Genomic DNA, 18,527 nt, shown 5'->3' with positions numbered 1-18,527 from the left:
TACATGGCAACAAAATGTAATGGGATGTTGGTGGAAAGGTTCAACCTCTACTGCCATCCCACCAACATCCGCCTCTGATGTCATAGGTCAACATCATAAAACGGCAGGCATTACTTTCAGAGCATCCCTTGTGTGTTCATTTTACCAACAGAACTGATAATAATGGAGCTTGAATTGCCTTTACCTCTGATTAAATAGGTAGTTGTACAATAACTATATTCCCTGCAAAGTGAAAGAAAAAAATGCAGACAAAAGACAAGAGGCTACCAAGATTACCAACGTGAGCTTGGGGTTGTTTCATACTGAAGAAATGGATCATTCAGAGCAAGAACATTTCTTAACCAAGGTATTAAATGTGTGGTTGTAGTAGTGCAAGCAAAGTGTAAGAAACACTTACATGTGAGTGCTGGTGGTGGTTGGTGAGTGACTCTAAAAGGAGCCTGACTTGATGTGTGTCCCAGCACTTAGCATGTTGTTTTATTGCATTTAAGGTAAATTAGTTTTGTGATAGCAGCTTTCTGCGAAGGCAAAGTGTTCTGAAATGCATTGGATAAAAAGCATGTGGATTTTGTCCATAAAAATGTGTTGATGCTCCACGAATTAGTCAGTGTTTGAGGTGGTTGGTAGAATGCAAAAGTGAATGCTGCTCAGAGGAAATGCAGTGCATCCTCTGGGACTGCTGACATTACTAGAAAACAAACCAAACTCTGGAGTATTTGTTTCCCGTTTAGCATTTGGCTCATGGAGGTTTGCTATGTATTTCTACAGTTAGCCACCGGGTGTCAGTAAAAACGTACTTTGAGCTGTTAGATGTTTTTCAAGCTGAAAATAGCCTGACCAAGGCAATTCTCCTTCCCTTAATTAGAAGCAGAATGTGCTAGAAAAGTAAAATGTGCGGAACACTAAGGTGGACAGTTAAAAATGTCTTGGCTCTGTTTCTTATATGCTGATAGATAAAATGCATATTCAGCTGCAAGTACCTTTCCTGAAAAGTGGCTATTTTTAAAGACAAACCCACTGAGATCATTAGACATATTCTAGCAATATACAATAAGTACAGATTTATGAACTGGATTATATTGCATTGTAATCCAGCAGACGATCCCAATAAACGAATAAAATCTCAGAATATAGATTCACTCTGTGGTAGGATCCAGCACAAACTGCTTAGTGACATGATTCCCAAATTCCTGTCAGGAGTGCAGCTCTGGAATTAACCTTTGGGTGCAGAAATCCCAAACCCAATGTGCACTCTGCTGTGTGAGGCAAATAGCCAACTGTATAACTGATGTTAATTTTCTCAGCGCCGAGAGTAACAACCCAAAGAGGATGTAGTTCTTTCTTCATATGCTCTAGCAGAAGTTGAATTATGCATAAAAATGTCACCTTTCAAGACTTGGCTTTAAATGTCCAATTTGCCAGTTGTGCCACAGGAAGTGGCGCTCCAGATACTCTGACTCTGCTGCACTAGTCTTGAATCACAGGCTTTGAAAAGTTTCCAGAAATGCGACACATCCAACTCCAGAGATTTTTGCATTTTCTGTGACATCTTAACAGTGTAACTACTGGGGGTCTTTGTTTTTTTCATGGAAAGTAAATAAGTCACACTCAGCCTGTTGCTACTGTGGCTTCAAGTCCTGTGGCCCTGATATCAACATATGAGAGGCCACTTTATATAACTTAAAGAAAACCATACAGGTACAAGAACAAAATCAACATCATCCCTAAAATGAGTGTTCACGGAAAAGAGTTTTCCTAGAACCTGAAATGCTGTCTTTTCACATCTCTCTCGGAAATAAAAATGAAGAAAGGTTGAGGGAACTGGGCTTGTTTAGCTTGGAAAAGGCTCTGGGGAGACCTCATTTTGGCCTTCCAGTATTTGAAGGGAACTTTTAAATAGGAGGGGGAATGGCTTTTTACGAGGGTGGATAGTGATTGGACAAGGGGGAATGGTTTTAAACTGAGACAGGGGAGGTTTAGGTTAGGTATTAGGAGGAAGTTTTTCACACAGAGGTGGTGATGCACTGAACAGGTTGCCCAAGGAGGCTGTGGATGCCCCATCCCTGGAGGCATTCAAGGCCAGGCTGGATGTGGCTCTGGGCAGCCTGGTCTGGTGGTTGGCCACCCTGCACATAGCAGGGGGTTGAAACCAGATGATCACTGTGTTCTTTTCAACCTAGGCAATTCTATGATTCTATGAAATACGGTAATGCACAGTCTCCTCTGGTGATTTGCAGCGTACCCAAATCAGTAAGACCGAAATCCAGGATTGTTGCCGAGACCATCTGGCACAGCGCTGAGGGGCAGCTGGGAGCCGGCCGTTGCCGGGCACCAGGGAACGCGGCCGTTGGGGCGCGGCGGCCACCGCCCCGCGGCGGGGAGGGAAGGGGCGCGGCCGGGAGCTCGCCGCTGGGCCGCGGGTGAGCGCCCGGGGCTGGGAGCGAGAGTAGCGGGCGCTTCACGCCGCCCGGGCAGCCACCATGAGCACCCGGCGGTCCCCGGGACGCCGGAGGGGGAGGGCTGAGTGTCGCCCCAAGGTAGACACCCGGCGGGGCTCCCTTCAGCGCGAGCCCGGCGCGACCCGGGAGAGGCGTACGTGGGGCGGCCGGGGCGATGGTTGGTGGAGGGCGGAGGGCAGAGGGCAGAGGGCAGAGGAGTGCCAGAGCCGGTTGGTGGCACCTTGCCGGCTGGAGGGAGCCCTGGAGAGGCTGGGGGTACTCCATGTTCCCTTAGGGATGCAGTCGGTTTTTACATGATCGCTTTGAGTTTTGTAGTGTCCGACTGCGTCCCATTGTATTTACTCTATGTTTATTCCTATGCACTCGGTGCTGTGCAATAAAAACATCCGAGCTCAGTAGTCAAGAGTAAAATCCATGTGCATGCCGCACTGCTTTAATTTTATATGTAAACTCACACGTACTTTTTTTTTTTTTTTTTTTTTTTTTTTTTTTTTTTTAAGGAAACGTATTTTGCAATACAAAACCAATTTAAGGCTTTGGAAATACTACTGCTGTTTTTACTCAGTCAGTAATGTTCACCTTCAAGCATTTGTTAAATAATACTTTGTGGAGCAGCCCAGCTTTGGAGGGTTGGCCATTAGGCTGCTCATTGGGCTGCTGGAAGAAGCCTCATGTTTGCAGGTCCTGGTGCTCATGGCAGACTGTAACTGCCTTGACGTCTGCTGAAGGAAAAAGCACAGCAGGCCACAAGCAGTCCTGGAGTTTTCTGAACTGTAGTGATTACTAATTCCTGATCTAGGAGATAGAGAAGCCCATGCAGGGTGGCTCTCTGCTTACAAGCAAGGAGGAACTGGTACAAGATGTGAAGATTGACTTCAGTGCAGATTTAACTACGGTGACCACAGTCTAGTCTGCTTCTCTGGAGATATTCAGAACTAATCTGGACACTTTCCTGTGCCATCTACTGTAGGGAACCTGCTTTAGAATGGGGGGTGGACTTGATCTCCAGAGGTCCCTTCCGATTCCTACAGTTCTGTGTTTCTGTGCGACCACAAGATGGTTAACTTCAGGGTTGCGAGAGACAGGAACAGGGCAAAAAGAAGGATCAAAATCTAAATTTAAAAAGACTTTGACTTGTTCCAAGATCAGATTGGAAAACTCCCCTGGTAACTTGTTCTTCATATGAGTGGTCCAGGAGAGTTGTTGATTTTCAATTCTTGCCTTCTCCGAGCTCCATGTATATGAACAGGAAATCAGGCAAGGGGGCAGGAGAGCTCATGGATAAGCAGGGAGCTCCTGACAAATCTGAAATGTACATTAAAAAAAAAAAAGGAAGCATAAAAGAGGTGAAAGAGGGATCTCTGTACACCAGAGAGGTGTATAGAGATGCTCTCCAAGCATTCAAAGATGGAGTTAAGAAAATCAAAGCCCATCTGGTGCTGAATCTGATGAGGGATATGGAGGGCAAGGAGAAGGGCTTTCACAGACTTTCACAGACACATTAGCCTAAGGAAGCTATAGAAAATGTGCTCACTGTTGTATGGCGTGGGTGACTTGGTGACAAAGGACACTAAAAAGTCTGAAGTACTTAATGCCTTCTCTGCCTCTGTCTTTACTGGAAAGACCTTCATTCAGGAATCCCAGGTCTCTGGGACTGAAGGAAAATTGTGGAGTGAGGAAGACTTTTCCTTAATGAAAGAAGATCAGATTGGGGAACATTTAAACTATCTGGATAAATGCTAGTTCATGGGACCTAGCTGGATGCATCTCATCTCATGCTTTCAAAAAGGGTGGACAAGAGGTTCTGGAGAACTGTTACAGTCTGGTCAGTCCCTATCACTAGCAAGATACAGAGCAAATAATCTTGGAAAGCATTTTGAAATATATTAAAGACAAAAGGGTGATGGGGGGTAGTCATGGATTTGTGAAGGAGGACCTTCAAAATGTGAAGATGGATCTGAGTATGCTCTGGATATTCAGTTGCTTCTGTAGATCTTTCTGAATTAAATAACTGAATGTAAACAGTTGAGGTTTGGTTGTGCATGCCTGTGGTTGGATCCCACAGATTTTGTCGCTGGCTTTCATGAATGAACTTTTACCATCTAATTGCCTACTTCTGGTCATGTTATAAGGCCTGGTGCAGGTATCGTTTAGTGTTGCATGAAGCTTTGCCACACTTCAGAGGAAGGTGGCAGAATAGTGGTAGTTAAATTGTACTGCTTTATGACAAGCACAAATATCAGTTATTTTAGGAAATAAAAAATCTTTTTTTTTCTCCGAAACGTTCCTTTTCCACAAGTTGAGTAAAAGTAGTATTGTGAGGAACCAAATGCCACACATTCTATCTGTAAAATTGAGTGAGATACTGAGTTACTAAGAACTTGTAAATCACTAATCTTTTTCTCTTCCTTTTCTGGAAAGACTAGCAAAGTTGTTTTTTGTCTTCTAAAGAGAACAGAATATTAGGGTTGGATCCATCTTGTCTAGTTTGACACATCAGTGGTGATGATGGCTGTTATAGAGATCTCCAAGCTATCCTCACTCCTGGGGAAAAGAAACAGGTATTCCTAGGGCACGATTGATATTAGGATGAGCAATTAAAATAGATGGTGAAAATTCCATTTTAGAACTCTCTTTGTAGGTACTCCAGATGAAGTCCGCTGTATCTCACTCCTTAACAAAGCCATCACTTAGATTGTTGCTCAAAACACTTTGAGGCTAATAGTCAGACTGATAGTTGGCGACTGACATTTGATTCAGATGAGATTTTAAATGGTAACGAAGTCACGCAGCTGCCCAAATTCCCTGGAGACTCCTGAATGTAAGTAGGGGCAGAAGCTGTTGTGAACTTTGTGCTGGTGAACAATTGTTTGTCTTCTATTGTTAGATCTGTGGGCTTCTTTATACATTAGAGTTGTAGCAGGATGGCAGGTATTAATAGCACTGCCAGGCACTGGTGTGCTCGTCACTGTCCCTGTCTCATTAGCTCTTTCATGTCTCACTGACTTGCTCCAGTGACCTTACTTTATCATGGTTATTCTTAGAAAGTTGCCAGAGAGCAGTCTATCTTTCTCTCCCTTCTTTTATTCCAAAGTCTTTGTTGTTTTCTGAGGAATCATAGGCTGCAGCACTAGAGAGCTGATGATAACTAGCTTCATATCCCTGTGTTCTGCACAGTTTGATTACAAATGTTTCTGGCCATGCTCTGTGTTTGAGGAGATGCTGGTAGATGGAGATACATGCCCATGTTTCCTATTAACATGTATTTCTTTTATTTTGTTACATCAAAAATACAGAAAATACGTTTCTCCATCCTTTTGTGGCTAGGAAGTAAATAACTGGTACCGTTCTTCTCCCTGGTTTATGTTGCTGGAACAGGCCGTTGTGAACAGTAGTGTGCAAAGGCATGATAGAAACAACAATTTTTTTGTAATTTATGATTTTTGTTGGTAATGCAAATTTGTTAATAGTGTGGTATTGGATTTTGAGTCTCTAAGGCTTTAAGGGATCATCAGTCTTATCAATATATTTGCATAGCCATTGAACAGAAGCAGTAAAATGAAAAGCTACAAAATGTCATGGGAGACACCCATCCAGAAAGCTTTTTTCCACAAATCATCTTCCACATCTTCTTAAGTAATTAGAAACATTTTGTTTTGTTTTTTGCTAGCAGTAGTTGAAAACTCTTCAATTCAAGGGAACTTCACAGAACTCAGTTTTGAGATACTGATCTTTTCATGCATTACAGAAACAGTCTGTGTAAATGAGGGACTTTCTGCATCACAATGTATGCATCCCTTGATTAGAGTACAATTTTAGAAATCTGAGAATTTAGAAAATTGAAAAGCTGCATGAGGAAGTGATGCTCCATTAAACTGAGAAGTTAAAGATGACACTTGCCAAAATGATATGGCAACTCCAGCTTCTTAGAAAAAGGCCATGTAATTATCATGATTTTTTTTCTTGAAGATTACATTTTTTCAGGAAAATAATTAATCCTATATTTCTTAATTTTTGAATTAATAGTAGTAATTGATCTGCTACATTTCTGTTGGCCTTCACTATTTATGAAGGTTGTGGGTCCATTTCAATGAGGATGATTGAAGGGCTTTCCTTAAGTCTAGAAGAACCACGGTGAGTCTGGCTGTCAGAAACTTGAGAGCAGGCTTTTTCTGTTGAAATTTTTCCTGCAGATCCCTGAAGACGTAGTAAAATATTTTATTCCTCCTTGTCCTCATAGGCTGAAAATCTGAAGAAGATAAGCCATGAGCTAAGGCAACATGTCCTACAACTGCTTAATAAGAAGCAAGTGGTTGAAAGACAAGTGGATAGTTTGACCTGTAAAAATGATCACCTGTGTAAAGAACTTGCTGTAATTGCCAAACTATCTGAGCAGCTGGAAAAGGAAAACGAGTTGTTACTGAACACCACTGATAAGGAGCTAGAAGAAGCAAAGGTATCTGCTTCTTGGAATTGATGTTACACAGTGATATTTTAATGTTATTTGCTACTGTTATGGGGAACTGATATTATTTTGTTTTTACCCTTTGAGCTGAAATCTTAGCTTTCATCCCTGCTTTCAAGTACATTTGGTAGGATGAGGAAAGAGTAGGTTCTGGCCACTGTGATGGCCATTTCTCACTCAAGTGAGAAATGGTTCTAGGATTAAAATCACATTTGCAGTCGGAAAGAATGCGATTTCATTGCAGATTGCAGTTGATTTCATAGAATAGAAGCAAATTGTATTTTATGGACATGCAATTAATAATAAAATAATAACATTATCTAATGTAGTGTTTAGATGGCAGGAAGGATATTTGTTTGCCATTAATGTAACTACGCAGTTAATTCTTTAGCTGATAAGTATAGTCAGATTGTCCCTGAATTTGAAAGTTTCCTGGTAAAATAATTCTGGGAAAAGCTATTCCATGCTTCCTTTTTCATTTTTTGACCTGGGATTTTTTGACTGTTACTGCTTTTCTGAACCCTGGACTGCACCAAAAGATAAGACTTTTAACTGATTCCCCTCTAGATTAAATGTATTGTTGATACATAATAGCATGCTTTCAGCCTAGTCAAATTAGACAACGTGTACAAAATGTTCCTTTGGACTAGAAGAGTTGAGATACAATGTCAGATTTGCACTAGAGAATGTAAAAGATGAATGCATCTCTTTCAATTTTTTATGGTAGACTCAAGTTCGACGCCAGCAGAACAGCATAAAGAAGCTGGAACACACAGTGAAAACATTGAAATCTGTGAGTTAAACATGTATTCTTAATACATACGTAGCTATGAAATTGGTTGATTTCCACATTAAATTAATGCTTCAACAAGGTAATTTCATTTGCTTTGTTTCACTGATAACAGGCAAGTTACAGAATAGAATAGATAAAAATGTCTATTCTCATTTGTTATGCTGTTGCTGGATGGATGGGAAGCCGTTTCTGTTTTGCAGCTAACCTGCAATGATTTTGCTTTTGAGAATCTTAATAGCTTTTTTTTTTTTTTTTTTTTTTAAATGCAAAGCAGCATTGAACTGATTTCAGTAATTTGCAAATCATTTATGAAACAGAAAGAAGCAACATTTTTCTTTGATGTTTTTTACTTTGTTAGTCTGTCTGGCTTAAGATGTTGTGCTGTTGGATCATTTAGAAGTGTCTACCATGTTGTAAAAATATTTGCTAATAATAGATACAACTTATCAAATTATTACTTGAATATATTAAAAGGATTCATAAGTATGTTTTTATAGCGGGTTTTTTTTTTTTTGTTGTCAAAATTGTATTTAATTTGTGTAATTTTAAGATTTGTCTCAAATTTTAGTTCTGGCAGTGCTGAAGGGAGTGTAGAGGAAAGGAATTGAATACTACTCTCCTGTATAAAATATTTGAGTTTATACCACAATCCTACAAAAAAACCCCACTCAAACAAACAAACATTCAATAGAAAACAAAACAACAATAACAAAAAAAAAAACCAAATTGGCCATGCAATCTTGCCACTCAGTTACCCATGGAAGATGGTGAGTCTTCAGCAGAGAAGTTGGAATTTGAGAACAATTTAAGCAAAAGAGAAATGCAGACATTCAGAAAGTCACTTTAAAATATTAAATAGATATTTATTTTTAAGTAGATATCTGCTTCCACTTCATTCTGAACAGTATGTTTGTCCATTTCACATTGAGGTGTTTTTTCTCTAGAAAAGTTCTGTTTCAATGAGTCCATCATCTTATGTTTGCACATGCAGGCTATTCTGCAAACAGAGAATGAAATAAGGCAAGGGAAATCACCTTCAAAGCTTGATACATTTATTAAGACACTGGAAGAGGACAGAGACTACTATAAAAGCAAGACTGAGAATTTGCTGAGGGTGTTTCGAAACGCATCTTCAAGTCCTAAGCGTGGCTCTACTTGGGACAGCATGTCCAAAAAGAAATCACACGTCCAGGTGAGCTTGGAAAACACTGCAACAGGAGGAGGAGTGCCTTCTTTGTAAGGATTGGTTTATCTAATGGCAACTGACCAAAGCTATACTAAAGAAAACTAATTATAAACAAAAGGATGCATATGATGGGAACAAACAAATAACATGAAGTTAACTGGTGCTTCACATAGAATGTAAACGTATCATTTTCAGAGGCTATTTGCAGCTGGTTATATATGAATTATTTCTTCAACTGTTTGTCAGTGCCATTTGTGATACACATTTGCTGCTCAAAATAAAATTTATTTTCCAGAACAGTGCTTATATCTGTTCTCTAATACTAAGAATTACGTGAGTATGGTTTTGTTTGTCTACAGGTTCTTGGGTTGAAGGCTAATCTTATCCTTTATGGAAATTTCCAATGCAGACATAAGAATGCACATCAAATTTAATTTTTCTGCTTTAATTTTACATTGCATTATTATTTAAAGGATTGAGTTCTGATCCAGATGTTTTGAAAATATTGAGAGAACGTGAAGAGCTTGAGTCAACACTGAAAAAATACAAATGCCATGTGGCAGAAATTCAGGGAAATTTCCAAGTTTGAACAGCTGCAATGGTTAAGCAAAATAACTTAGGGTGGCGAAGATGAGGGCCACAAAGGTGATAAAGCACCTGGAGCACCTCTCTTATGAGGAAAGGCTGAGTGATCTGGGTCTGTTCAGCCTTGAGAAAGGAAGACTGAGGGGGGATCTGATTGATGTCTATAAAGAAGTAAGGTGCAGGAGGCAAAGGGACAAAGCCAGACTCTTTTCAGTGGTGCGTGGTGATAGGAAAAGGGAAATAGCCACAAAGTGAGGCACAGGAAGTTTTGCACAAATGCCTGTAAGAACTTCTTTGCAATGAGAGTGACGGAGAGCTGGAACAGGCTGCCCAGAGAGGCTGTGGGTCTCCTTCTCTGGAGATATTCAAGACCCACGTGGGTGTCTACCTGTGCAGCTTGATGTAGGAAGCCTGCTTTGGCAGGGGAGTTGGACTCAGTGATCTCTGGAGGGGCGCCCTTCCAGCCCCTCAGTTCTATGATTCTGTGATGTAAAAGAAAATAAAAACGATTGTTCTGTTTAAAATGAAAGAAAAAAGCAACTTAAGACTAAAACTATAGAATACTAATTTAAAGAATTTTTTTGAAGTTCTGTCAGTTCTGAATTTGTCATTTAAATACAAGACTGTAAGTGCTGTCCTGAATTAGGAATGCTTTCCTGAGGGAAGGCATATACACAGCAGTCATTGTTTCATTTTTGACATTGTGTGGTTTCTGGGATGCTCTGCATTATCAGTAATGCCTTATTACTAAACATAGTTCACACCAGATTATTATTATTATTATTATTATTTTGCACGCTGTAGTTTACACTTCTAAAATATCAAACAGAAATAGTTTTGCTGAAGACAGAAATAGTTTGATTTATAAGTATTACTGAAAAGTCTCATGAGTGTTACTGGTTGAGACCTTTGCTCTTATTCTCTTCAATGAACCTTTTTCATTGCTCAAAACTAAATCTGCTGTGATGTGCTACTGTAACGTGTTGTTATTTGGCCTACTAAAAGATAATGTATATTTCTTTTTCACTGATGATTGCTTTATAGAATGTAAATCTATTCATTCAATTGAGCAATGCCAAGTGAACTTCTCTAACGAGTCCCTGTTTTATACATGCAGTAATACGTTACGTTATTTCCATATTTCTGCTATACTGCTATTTTTAAAAAACAGGCCCAGGAAGAGATTTCCCAGCTTCATCAGGAAGTCATCAAATGCACCAGGACTCCAAGAAGTACTGTGGCAGCTCAAGCAATGTTAAGGCATGTGGAGACGGAAAGGGATACAGCACTGTCACATTTACGAAGGATGACTGCAGAACATGACAGTCTCAGGAAGCAGCTGAAGGTTTAAGTTGGTTTTTTTTTTTCACTCAAGCTTATTTTAACACAAAGGTTACTTAGTATTGGAGTTAGAGTTGCCAAAGATTTTTATTCTGTTACTGAGAGTTAATTGCATTATCTGTCTGTGGTGAGTTAAGGTTTATTTTATGTGATTTTGTTATTTGACACAGATTTCCCAAGAGACTGCATTTAATGAAAAAGCTCATTTGCAGCAGAGAATTGAAGAGCTAGAAACTACTATTCAAAATGTAAGGCGAGTAATTATTTAAATAATTGTAAAAGTAATAGAGGTGATACTTAATGGTTTATACTGTGGGACCAATCTGAATGCCTTCTATGAAGAAATAAAGGGGAATAGTGGATGTCATTTGCCTAGATTGTTGCAAAACTTCTGATACTGTTACTCAAAGAGTCTTTGTATCCAGGTGAGGGGCTGGGGTCTGGGTGGATGAGCAGTTAGAAAAAATCTGTATGGTCAGGCACACAGTGGAGGTTGGTAGCATGGATCGTGGATCACAACATGGGACTGTTGTGAGGCCTGTTCTTTTTAAGGTCTTTCTCAGTGACCTGCAAGAGGCAGCATAAAGGCTGCAGATCTCCCCCAGTTGGGGAAAATAGTTGCTATACCCAAGAGCAGGGCTCTTAGTTGATATACTCAAGGGACAGGGGCAAGTGGAAAGAATGGCCAGCTGTAACCTTGTGCAAAAATTCTCATGAAACAAGGATTGATGCCAAGACCTGAATTTGGGAAGAAAAATCCCTGGCACTAATACAAGCTGGGGACTAACAGGTTTGGGAGCAACTATGCTAAAATAACCCTGGAGGTCCTGGATCACAGCAGAGCTGTGCATGAGCCAGCAGTGTACAATGACAGCAAAGAAGGCTAAGAGTGTAGTAGGCTTTGTGAAGAGGATACAGCCAGTAGCTTAATGGAAGTGATTGTCCCATCCTACTGAGAGCATGTTAGATCTCACCTGGAGTACTGCATCCAGTTTTGCTATCTAATACAAGAAAGACATTGCCAAACTGGTGTGACTCTCTTCAGAGAGGGCTCCAAAGACAGTCAGGGCTGGAGCACTTGCCCTGTGTGAGGAGGCTGGGGCAGCTGGGCTTGCTCAGCCTGGAGCTGAGTGGCTTCAGGAGGGACCAAGTGCTACCTGCCAGTACTCACCATTTAGTCAGAGAAAGACTTCACAGCTGTGCATGGTGGAAGAGTGAGAAGCAATGATCATAAATTGGAACAAGCAGTGTTCAGTCTGAATACCAGGAAGCACTTTTTCCCCATGAGGGCTGTCAGCAGTGAAGCAGTCTTCAGCCTTTGAGATTTTCAAGACCTGATTGAATAAAACCCTGAGCAAGCTGGTCTCAGAGCTACTCTGTCCAGGGCTTTAAACTGGAGACTGCCTTCCAACCTGGATTGTCTTATGGTTGCATGTTACTAAGACTTGATACTCCGCAAAAGAAAATGAAATTATACTTTATCTCCAACAGAAATTATTTATATGTACGGTTGTTAGCTAATAGATACAGATAGAAAATGAAAGCATTAATAAAATAAATACAGTTCTCTTGAGTGTATATACAGTCTTAGTAAAACCTGATTTAAAATAGATAAGCATTGATTTATGTAGTGCCTCTTTCTTCTAGATCTTGTGGTTATAGATTTTCTTTCACTTTCAGACTATAGATTCACTTTCACTTCTCCCTTTCAGCCTTTTAAATTGTACCAAGCTTGTAAGTACAGTTCTAAGAATTAAAATATTAAATTGAATGTATTTGTAATGAAGAATCCACTGACTGCTCTGAGTGGCAGATCAGCTTTAATCATATGCTTGATGTATGAAGCATTGTGAGTATCAGGAATAGTCTTGTTTTAGGTACTTGTCTCATTTCTTTGGTTATTTGATCCCCTTTGAGGGTGATATACTTCAGTATGAAATTTATGGCACTAATATTGAGAAAGTCACTGTATACCAAGCTCTAATTGACTTGATCTTCAGCAATCTGACCTTCATTGTAGTAACACAGCAACTAGTCCTTAAAGAATTAGTAAATAGGAAGAGGCATGATGTGAGAAATTTTTACCTGAAAAGAACTGTTTCAAATCATTTAGAAAGGAAAGTACTTTGAATGTGAAGTATGAATGTTTTAGTAATCAAATACAGATTTCCTTAAACTGGACATTCCAGACTAACTTTGCAGGAACCTAAGGAAGATTTTCTGGGACAGATCTGTCCTTGTTCTAGGTACAGACTTAAAGGCCTCATGGTGGTCTCTTAGCCATAGGGTGTGTAATGGAAGTGTTCTAGAGTGACTTCTCTGCCCAGTTATCAGCATAGCTTTGTACCTTAACAGAGACCTAAACCCATCATTGGTGTTGGATCTGAAACTGTGTTTTCTCCATTCATAAAGCCACAGAGGCATTTTCTGTGACTGAAAATTTTAAGGATGACCAATACCAAACATTTTTATCCTTCCACCTAATTACCAACACAACATTTTACATAAATCAAAATACTCCAGGGATCTAAAGACAGATACTGTACTTCAAATTTCAGCTTTTAGTCCTGCGAGGTTCTGAGTAAACTTGGAAATTTCTCCTTCAGTGAAAGATTTGTCTTAAAAATAGAGTAGAATTTGAGTAAATAGGTGAGTATCTATATGTAAATCAGCTTTTTATTCCAGATTTTCCTGTTTAATTAATGTTTAATTATATTTATAGTTAGATAGTGAACGGTTAGAGCAGATGTCCAGAATGGCTCTAATGAAAGAACACATCGATTCTCTGGAAACAGAGGTAAAAATAATGTCAAGAAGATGCCAGGACTCTGAGAATGAGCTGAGCCACCAGAAGGATGAATATATTTCACTGAGGTCAGTGAAAGTATATAACTGCATCAGTTCAAGTAATGTCAGCCTTGGCTTTTGGGTTACATTTAGGTCAAAGGGAAGAGAACTTATGACAGTTGTGCTCGTGAAACATCTTTCTGTTTTGGAATTCAATGTTTTTCCTCATTGCTTATTTATATGTAAAATGTTGATTTGCTGTTACTATGATGTAAAGAAAACCATTTTCAGTGGGAAAGCAAAATGGCTTGGGTTAGGAACTTGCTATTAGAAACCATAGTGACTGATGTATTTTGAAGAATTATGTTTTAATTACAAATACATAAAAATCATTTTCCTTTGATGCTGTTGTTCTTACAAAGGCAAGCAAATAAACACAAACTAATGAGTGTCATGTGTTGAGTTAGTTTCAAACATCCATTTCTTAGTCCTGCAGTTTTTTCAGGAGCAGAAATAAAACTGAAGCCTTGCATGGAGTTTTTGAACTCCACTGCTGCTCGACTGGAGTTCCTAACAGCATTCGGAAACATACAGTGGGACTAGACTCGAGTAAAGCTGTAGGGAAGAAAGCATAGGTCAGTGAGTTCGTGATGAAAAGGACTACTTACTGACTGGAGAGGGAGGTTAAGCACATGAGAAATTTGAGCAGAGATAAGAAGGTATCACGTGCTGAAGTAGGTTACAGGATGAACAGACTGCAGCAGAAGATACTGTGACTTTTCTACTTCTACACCTGTGAATGTTCCAACAGTGTAACATCTACATGATGTTACAATGTGGAATACCAAAAAATCATAAAACCACGACAATTTGTAAGCTGTAATTCAGGCAAATGCTCTCCTAAACCCATGTGTCATTAACAGTGGCTGGTGTAGGTGATGAATAGCCGATGTAATTTTTTTCTTTGTTTGATTTTAATTGGTGGGAATGATGTGCTGTTCCACAATACCTTTCCAAGAATACTGCAATTTCTGAAGTAACACAAACTCCTTTGTCAAAACGTGTCTGGCATTGCTGCTGTTTTTTACAAATTGTCAGATTTATGAACACTATAAAAGCTGAGTTCTTGAAGAGTAGTTGCTACTAGTAAGATATAACTTAAAATAGGTCAAGCATTCCAGTGTGTGTTTTAAGTAAAGATTTTTCTTATAATTATTTCTAACAACTTTTTGGTCTCTCTGTTGTAAAAAATTCTTATTTTCCTGTGATTCTTTATAGTAGTATTCAGACCTTAATATCTAGAGATTAAGGCTAACATTGATAAAATATCTTCAATAGTCTAAGATAAACAGAAGTATCTAGCTTTTACTTCACTTGTGGCATTTCAAAAAGGAATTAAGTCTTCTAATATCTGAATTCTCTTCTTTTTTAGTCTAATGAAGGAAAAAACAGAGCAGATTCTTTCAGAGGCACAGCGAAGTCTTACTAAGAAAAAATATGAAATTCAACTTAATGAAGAGAAAATTAAGCTTCTGGATGAAAAAATTGGTGAGTGATAGATATGGTTTTTCTAATAAAATTCCATTGGATAATAATGTTTCAGCTTTTTCTTTTGTTTCTATCATGTAGAAAGAACAAAATTCTTGAAAATAAATAAATAGACATCTGGTAGTTTTAATGTTTCATGCACAAAGTCCATTTTCTTTCGTTGTTGGAAGGTTTTAGCATTTTAAAATTATATAAATAAAGCTCTTACAACTAAATTTTGATACTATGCCTATTGTTGTCCCAACGATGGATGTTGGTATTAACATGCTGGGTCTGAGCCTATCAGTTGCATTTATGATCCACTGAGCTGGTGGCTGTATCCCTCAGCATCAGCAGATGATGACGTAATGAGGAAAGCATCTTCTGTAGATTACGTTCTATATGAAATGTTGTACCCTTTTTCTGTTAAGGGACTGAAGGAAGTGGATACAGAAATTATTTCTAGTGTGCCAGTTAATGAGTTACCACTTCCAGAAATACAAATGCATTGTGTCTGAAGTCTTATTTTGTTCTGTAGATACAGTTGACATGATGTACTGTTAAATGAAGTGGTGAATTTGTGAATGGAAAATACAGCTATTAAAATATCTTCTCCTTCATTACTTACAACTTTTAAACTCCAGTTACTCAGTTACTCCAGTTACTCTAAAACTTGAATAAGCATCTCATTCAAAGCAAATTTAAATTTTTGAATGCTTTGGCTAAGGTGTTTAAGCCACTGCTGAGAAACCTAGGAAAAAAGATATTTTGTCCACATTAAAATCTATGTATCATGTTAAAAAGTTTAGCTCCCTGATGTAGTGAAGTACTGGCTTAATAGGGGCATCTGCCTATGTATTATTGCATGTTTAAATCATTCCCAGGAAGTGTGTCCCAACTAAGCATATGTTAAGCCTTTTAGTTCTGAAAGCTGAAAGGAGACTCTTCAGAATCTCACATCTAAGACCTCCAACCATCTGACCAAAGCATGTTGCAGTCTAGACTCATAAGGATGTGGAAATCCGAGTGTCTTCCATCTCATGTATTACAATAGGGAGAGTTTGTGGAGAAAGACTGGAAGGTGGATATATGGGAATGATGTTTTTAAAAGACTGGGCCACATATGATTTTACTTCAAATGGTTTATCTCCTGGAAGTAGTTAATAAGTATCATTCGGAGCCTCCAGTTACACTGACATTTTTAAAGCAATTTGCAACCTGCATACTCTTTATGAGATGTAAATTTCACTGTAACAGGAATTCCTGTAGTTTTCCCCTGAGAATGCAGTGTATGCACCTCAAATAAGGATTGATTATCTGACCACTTAAAGGTAAATGCAGTGCATAGCATTTTGTTAGCTCAATGAAGACAGGCAGGGAAAGAGATCTTTTCAAATTTCACTTTCTAATAAGTAGATTAACTGCTTTTTTTCATTAGTAGCTTTGAACTTCTTAGGTGACCTTGGATTTTGTAAATGAGGTTTTTTAAACCTCTTGTACACAAAGTTCATATAAATAAAGCACTGTTTCTGAAAACTATCTAATATTGGGATATTTATCTCTTATTTCACGGGAGCCTTTCCAGGTTGTAGCCTTCATGTCTTCTGTCTACTGTAATTCTATTTAAGCCATTAAGCAATGCCCACTAAAATTATTTGAATTATCTAAACATTAGCCATTTAAGGATAGATATATATTTTTTTTTGAGCCAAGTAAGTTAAGTCCTTGAAAGAAGAATGCAGTTCTACAAGTATCACTGGGATTACCTGTGTTTCTGAAAACACACTTGCCTCAGTATTTTCCTGAAGGAAAACTTTTGTAATGTTCTTTTATGCTTCAGAAGTGTATCAAAATAGTTTTTATCTTGAATGATTTGAATTTATAAAAACAAGACCTTTCTGATTGCGTTCAGATGACTTTTCAAAACAAAGTTCTGCACAAGAAGAGAAGATCTGTGCATTGAAAGATACAATTGTGCAACTTGAAAAAGAGAAGGAAACTTTGCAAGAATGCGTGGAAGAAGAAAGAGAGAAGATCGTCACCTTTGAGGAAAACCTGAAGATTAAAGTATGTTCTAACATGGAAAAATCAGAATAAATTATGGAATCATGAGAGATTAAATAGAGGGAGGATTTGTTGGGTCATCATAACACTCTTATAATGCTATCTGCAGTGCAGAGCTCAGTGCTGACCTGCTTCAGTTTCAAGACAGTAAAATTCATGTTAACATCAATAGCAGTGGGTCTGAGCCATGTTGAACCCCTCATGTTTGGCTTTTGCATAGCTTATACTTATCAAGAGAGGGAGCTTTAATTACTTTCCTTAGGTGAAGAAAAGTAAATTGGCTAACAAAGTGTTTTATTATGAAATTTAGCCTGAATTCTTCCCCAGTGCCCATTAATGTTAAAGATACAGTGCCAAGTACTGCTTTTCTTATCATTGATGTTGCATTTGAATGGTATCGTTTTCATCTTAAGGTATTAGTTTAGCTAGGCAAAATGCATCAGTTTTTTTGTTTTGTTTTGTTTTGGTTTTTTGCATAATGTGATTTCCATCTCTATAATGAAGCTGCTTAGGTCTGAAGCATTGTTTTTCTCTTCAGCCTAAGTTATCTTGATATTGATTTAGGACACACTAAATGAGGTATTTCACAAATGCAGTGATTGTTAACTTGAAGTTGCAGTGCTTTCAACATAACATTGGAAATAGGATCTTGCAAGACAGGCCATAATCATATTGCTATAAACAATAACTCCACATATTAAAGACTGTAAATTGTAAATGGTGCCTATTTTGCAGAAGCAATGGCTGTATCTCATATATCTTGGGTTTTCAGTAGAAAACATTTGCTTAGCCTATCTATACTTTTAATATCTGTGTGCAGAGACAGTGGAACAAACTGATACAGTTTGTGCTAGTCTTTTGTTTTGTTTTTTGATGGAAATACAGTGACAGAGTTTTTGTTTTATCAGTTAAACACCACCAAACTCTGGTAGTCTATTAATTGTAGGAAAACTGTGATAACTTATCTAGCAGACAGAAGACATTATTTACTTTTGAAAGTGTGTGTGACAAATGCCACCATTCAAACCACAAAGGATTAAAAAATTTAATTAAAAGTGTTGCATTCTGCAGAAGATAATATTTGTTGCTTTATTTGCCAAAGTAGGTTATCAGGATTTTCAGCTCTAAACAGTACACGATGAAACTTTGAAAATCAGAATCTGTTTTGCATTAATCAGCTAACTGAATAAAAGGAAATTAGAGTTGTGAGGAATTTATCTTAATTTTGTATTTCTTTTTAAGGAGAAAACTATTTCAGATTTGAAGATTCTGATTTCCGATTTGGAGCGTTCAATACAGTAAGGATAAAATTTCAAGATC

The 18,527-nt window shown here is 38.3% G+C and overlaps 1 protein-coding gene across 1 annotated transcript in view; it reads left to right on the top strand.

The window, feature by feature from the left end:
* Positions 1–2,427: 2,427 nt before the first annotated feature.
* TSGA10 (testis specific 10) overlaps positions 2,428–18,527 on the top strand; it is a 33,136-nt gene continuing 17,036 nt past the window's right edge. Inside the window, exons 1-10 of the mRNA XM_048962139.1 lie at positions 2,428–2,537; positions 6,700–6,915; positions 7,652–7,717; positions 8,709–8,909; positions 10,660–10,833; positions 11,000–11,077; positions 13,552–13,703; positions 15,049–15,164; positions 17,056–17,210; positions 18,450–18,505. Coding sequence (XP_048818096.1) covers positions 2,481–2,537; positions 6,700–6,915; positions 7,652–7,717; positions 8,709–8,909; positions 10,660–10,833; positions 11,000–11,077; positions 13,552–13,703; positions 15,049–15,164; positions 17,056–17,210; positions 18,450–18,505 — 1,271 coding nt within the window. The 5' untranslated portion in view covers positions 2,428–2,480. The remainder of the gene's footprint in view (positions 2,538–6,699; positions 6,916–7,651; positions 7,718–8,708; positions 8,910–10,659; positions 10,834–10,999; positions 11,078–13,551; positions 13,704–15,048; positions 15,165–17,055; positions 17,211–18,449; positions 18,506–18,527) is intronic.

The sequence above is a fragment of the Lagopus muta genome, chromosome 1, assembly GCF_023343835.1.
Source record: "Lagopus muta isolate bLagMut1 chromosome 1, bLagMut1 primary, whole genome shotgun sequence".
In the NCBI taxonomy this organism is placed as follows: domain Eukaryota; kingdom Metazoa; phylum Chordata; class Aves; order Galliformes; family Phasianidae; genus Lagopus; species Lagopus muta.
Note: the sequence above shows the minus strand (reverse complement) of the source record. Positions and strands in the feature narration are given on the sequence as shown.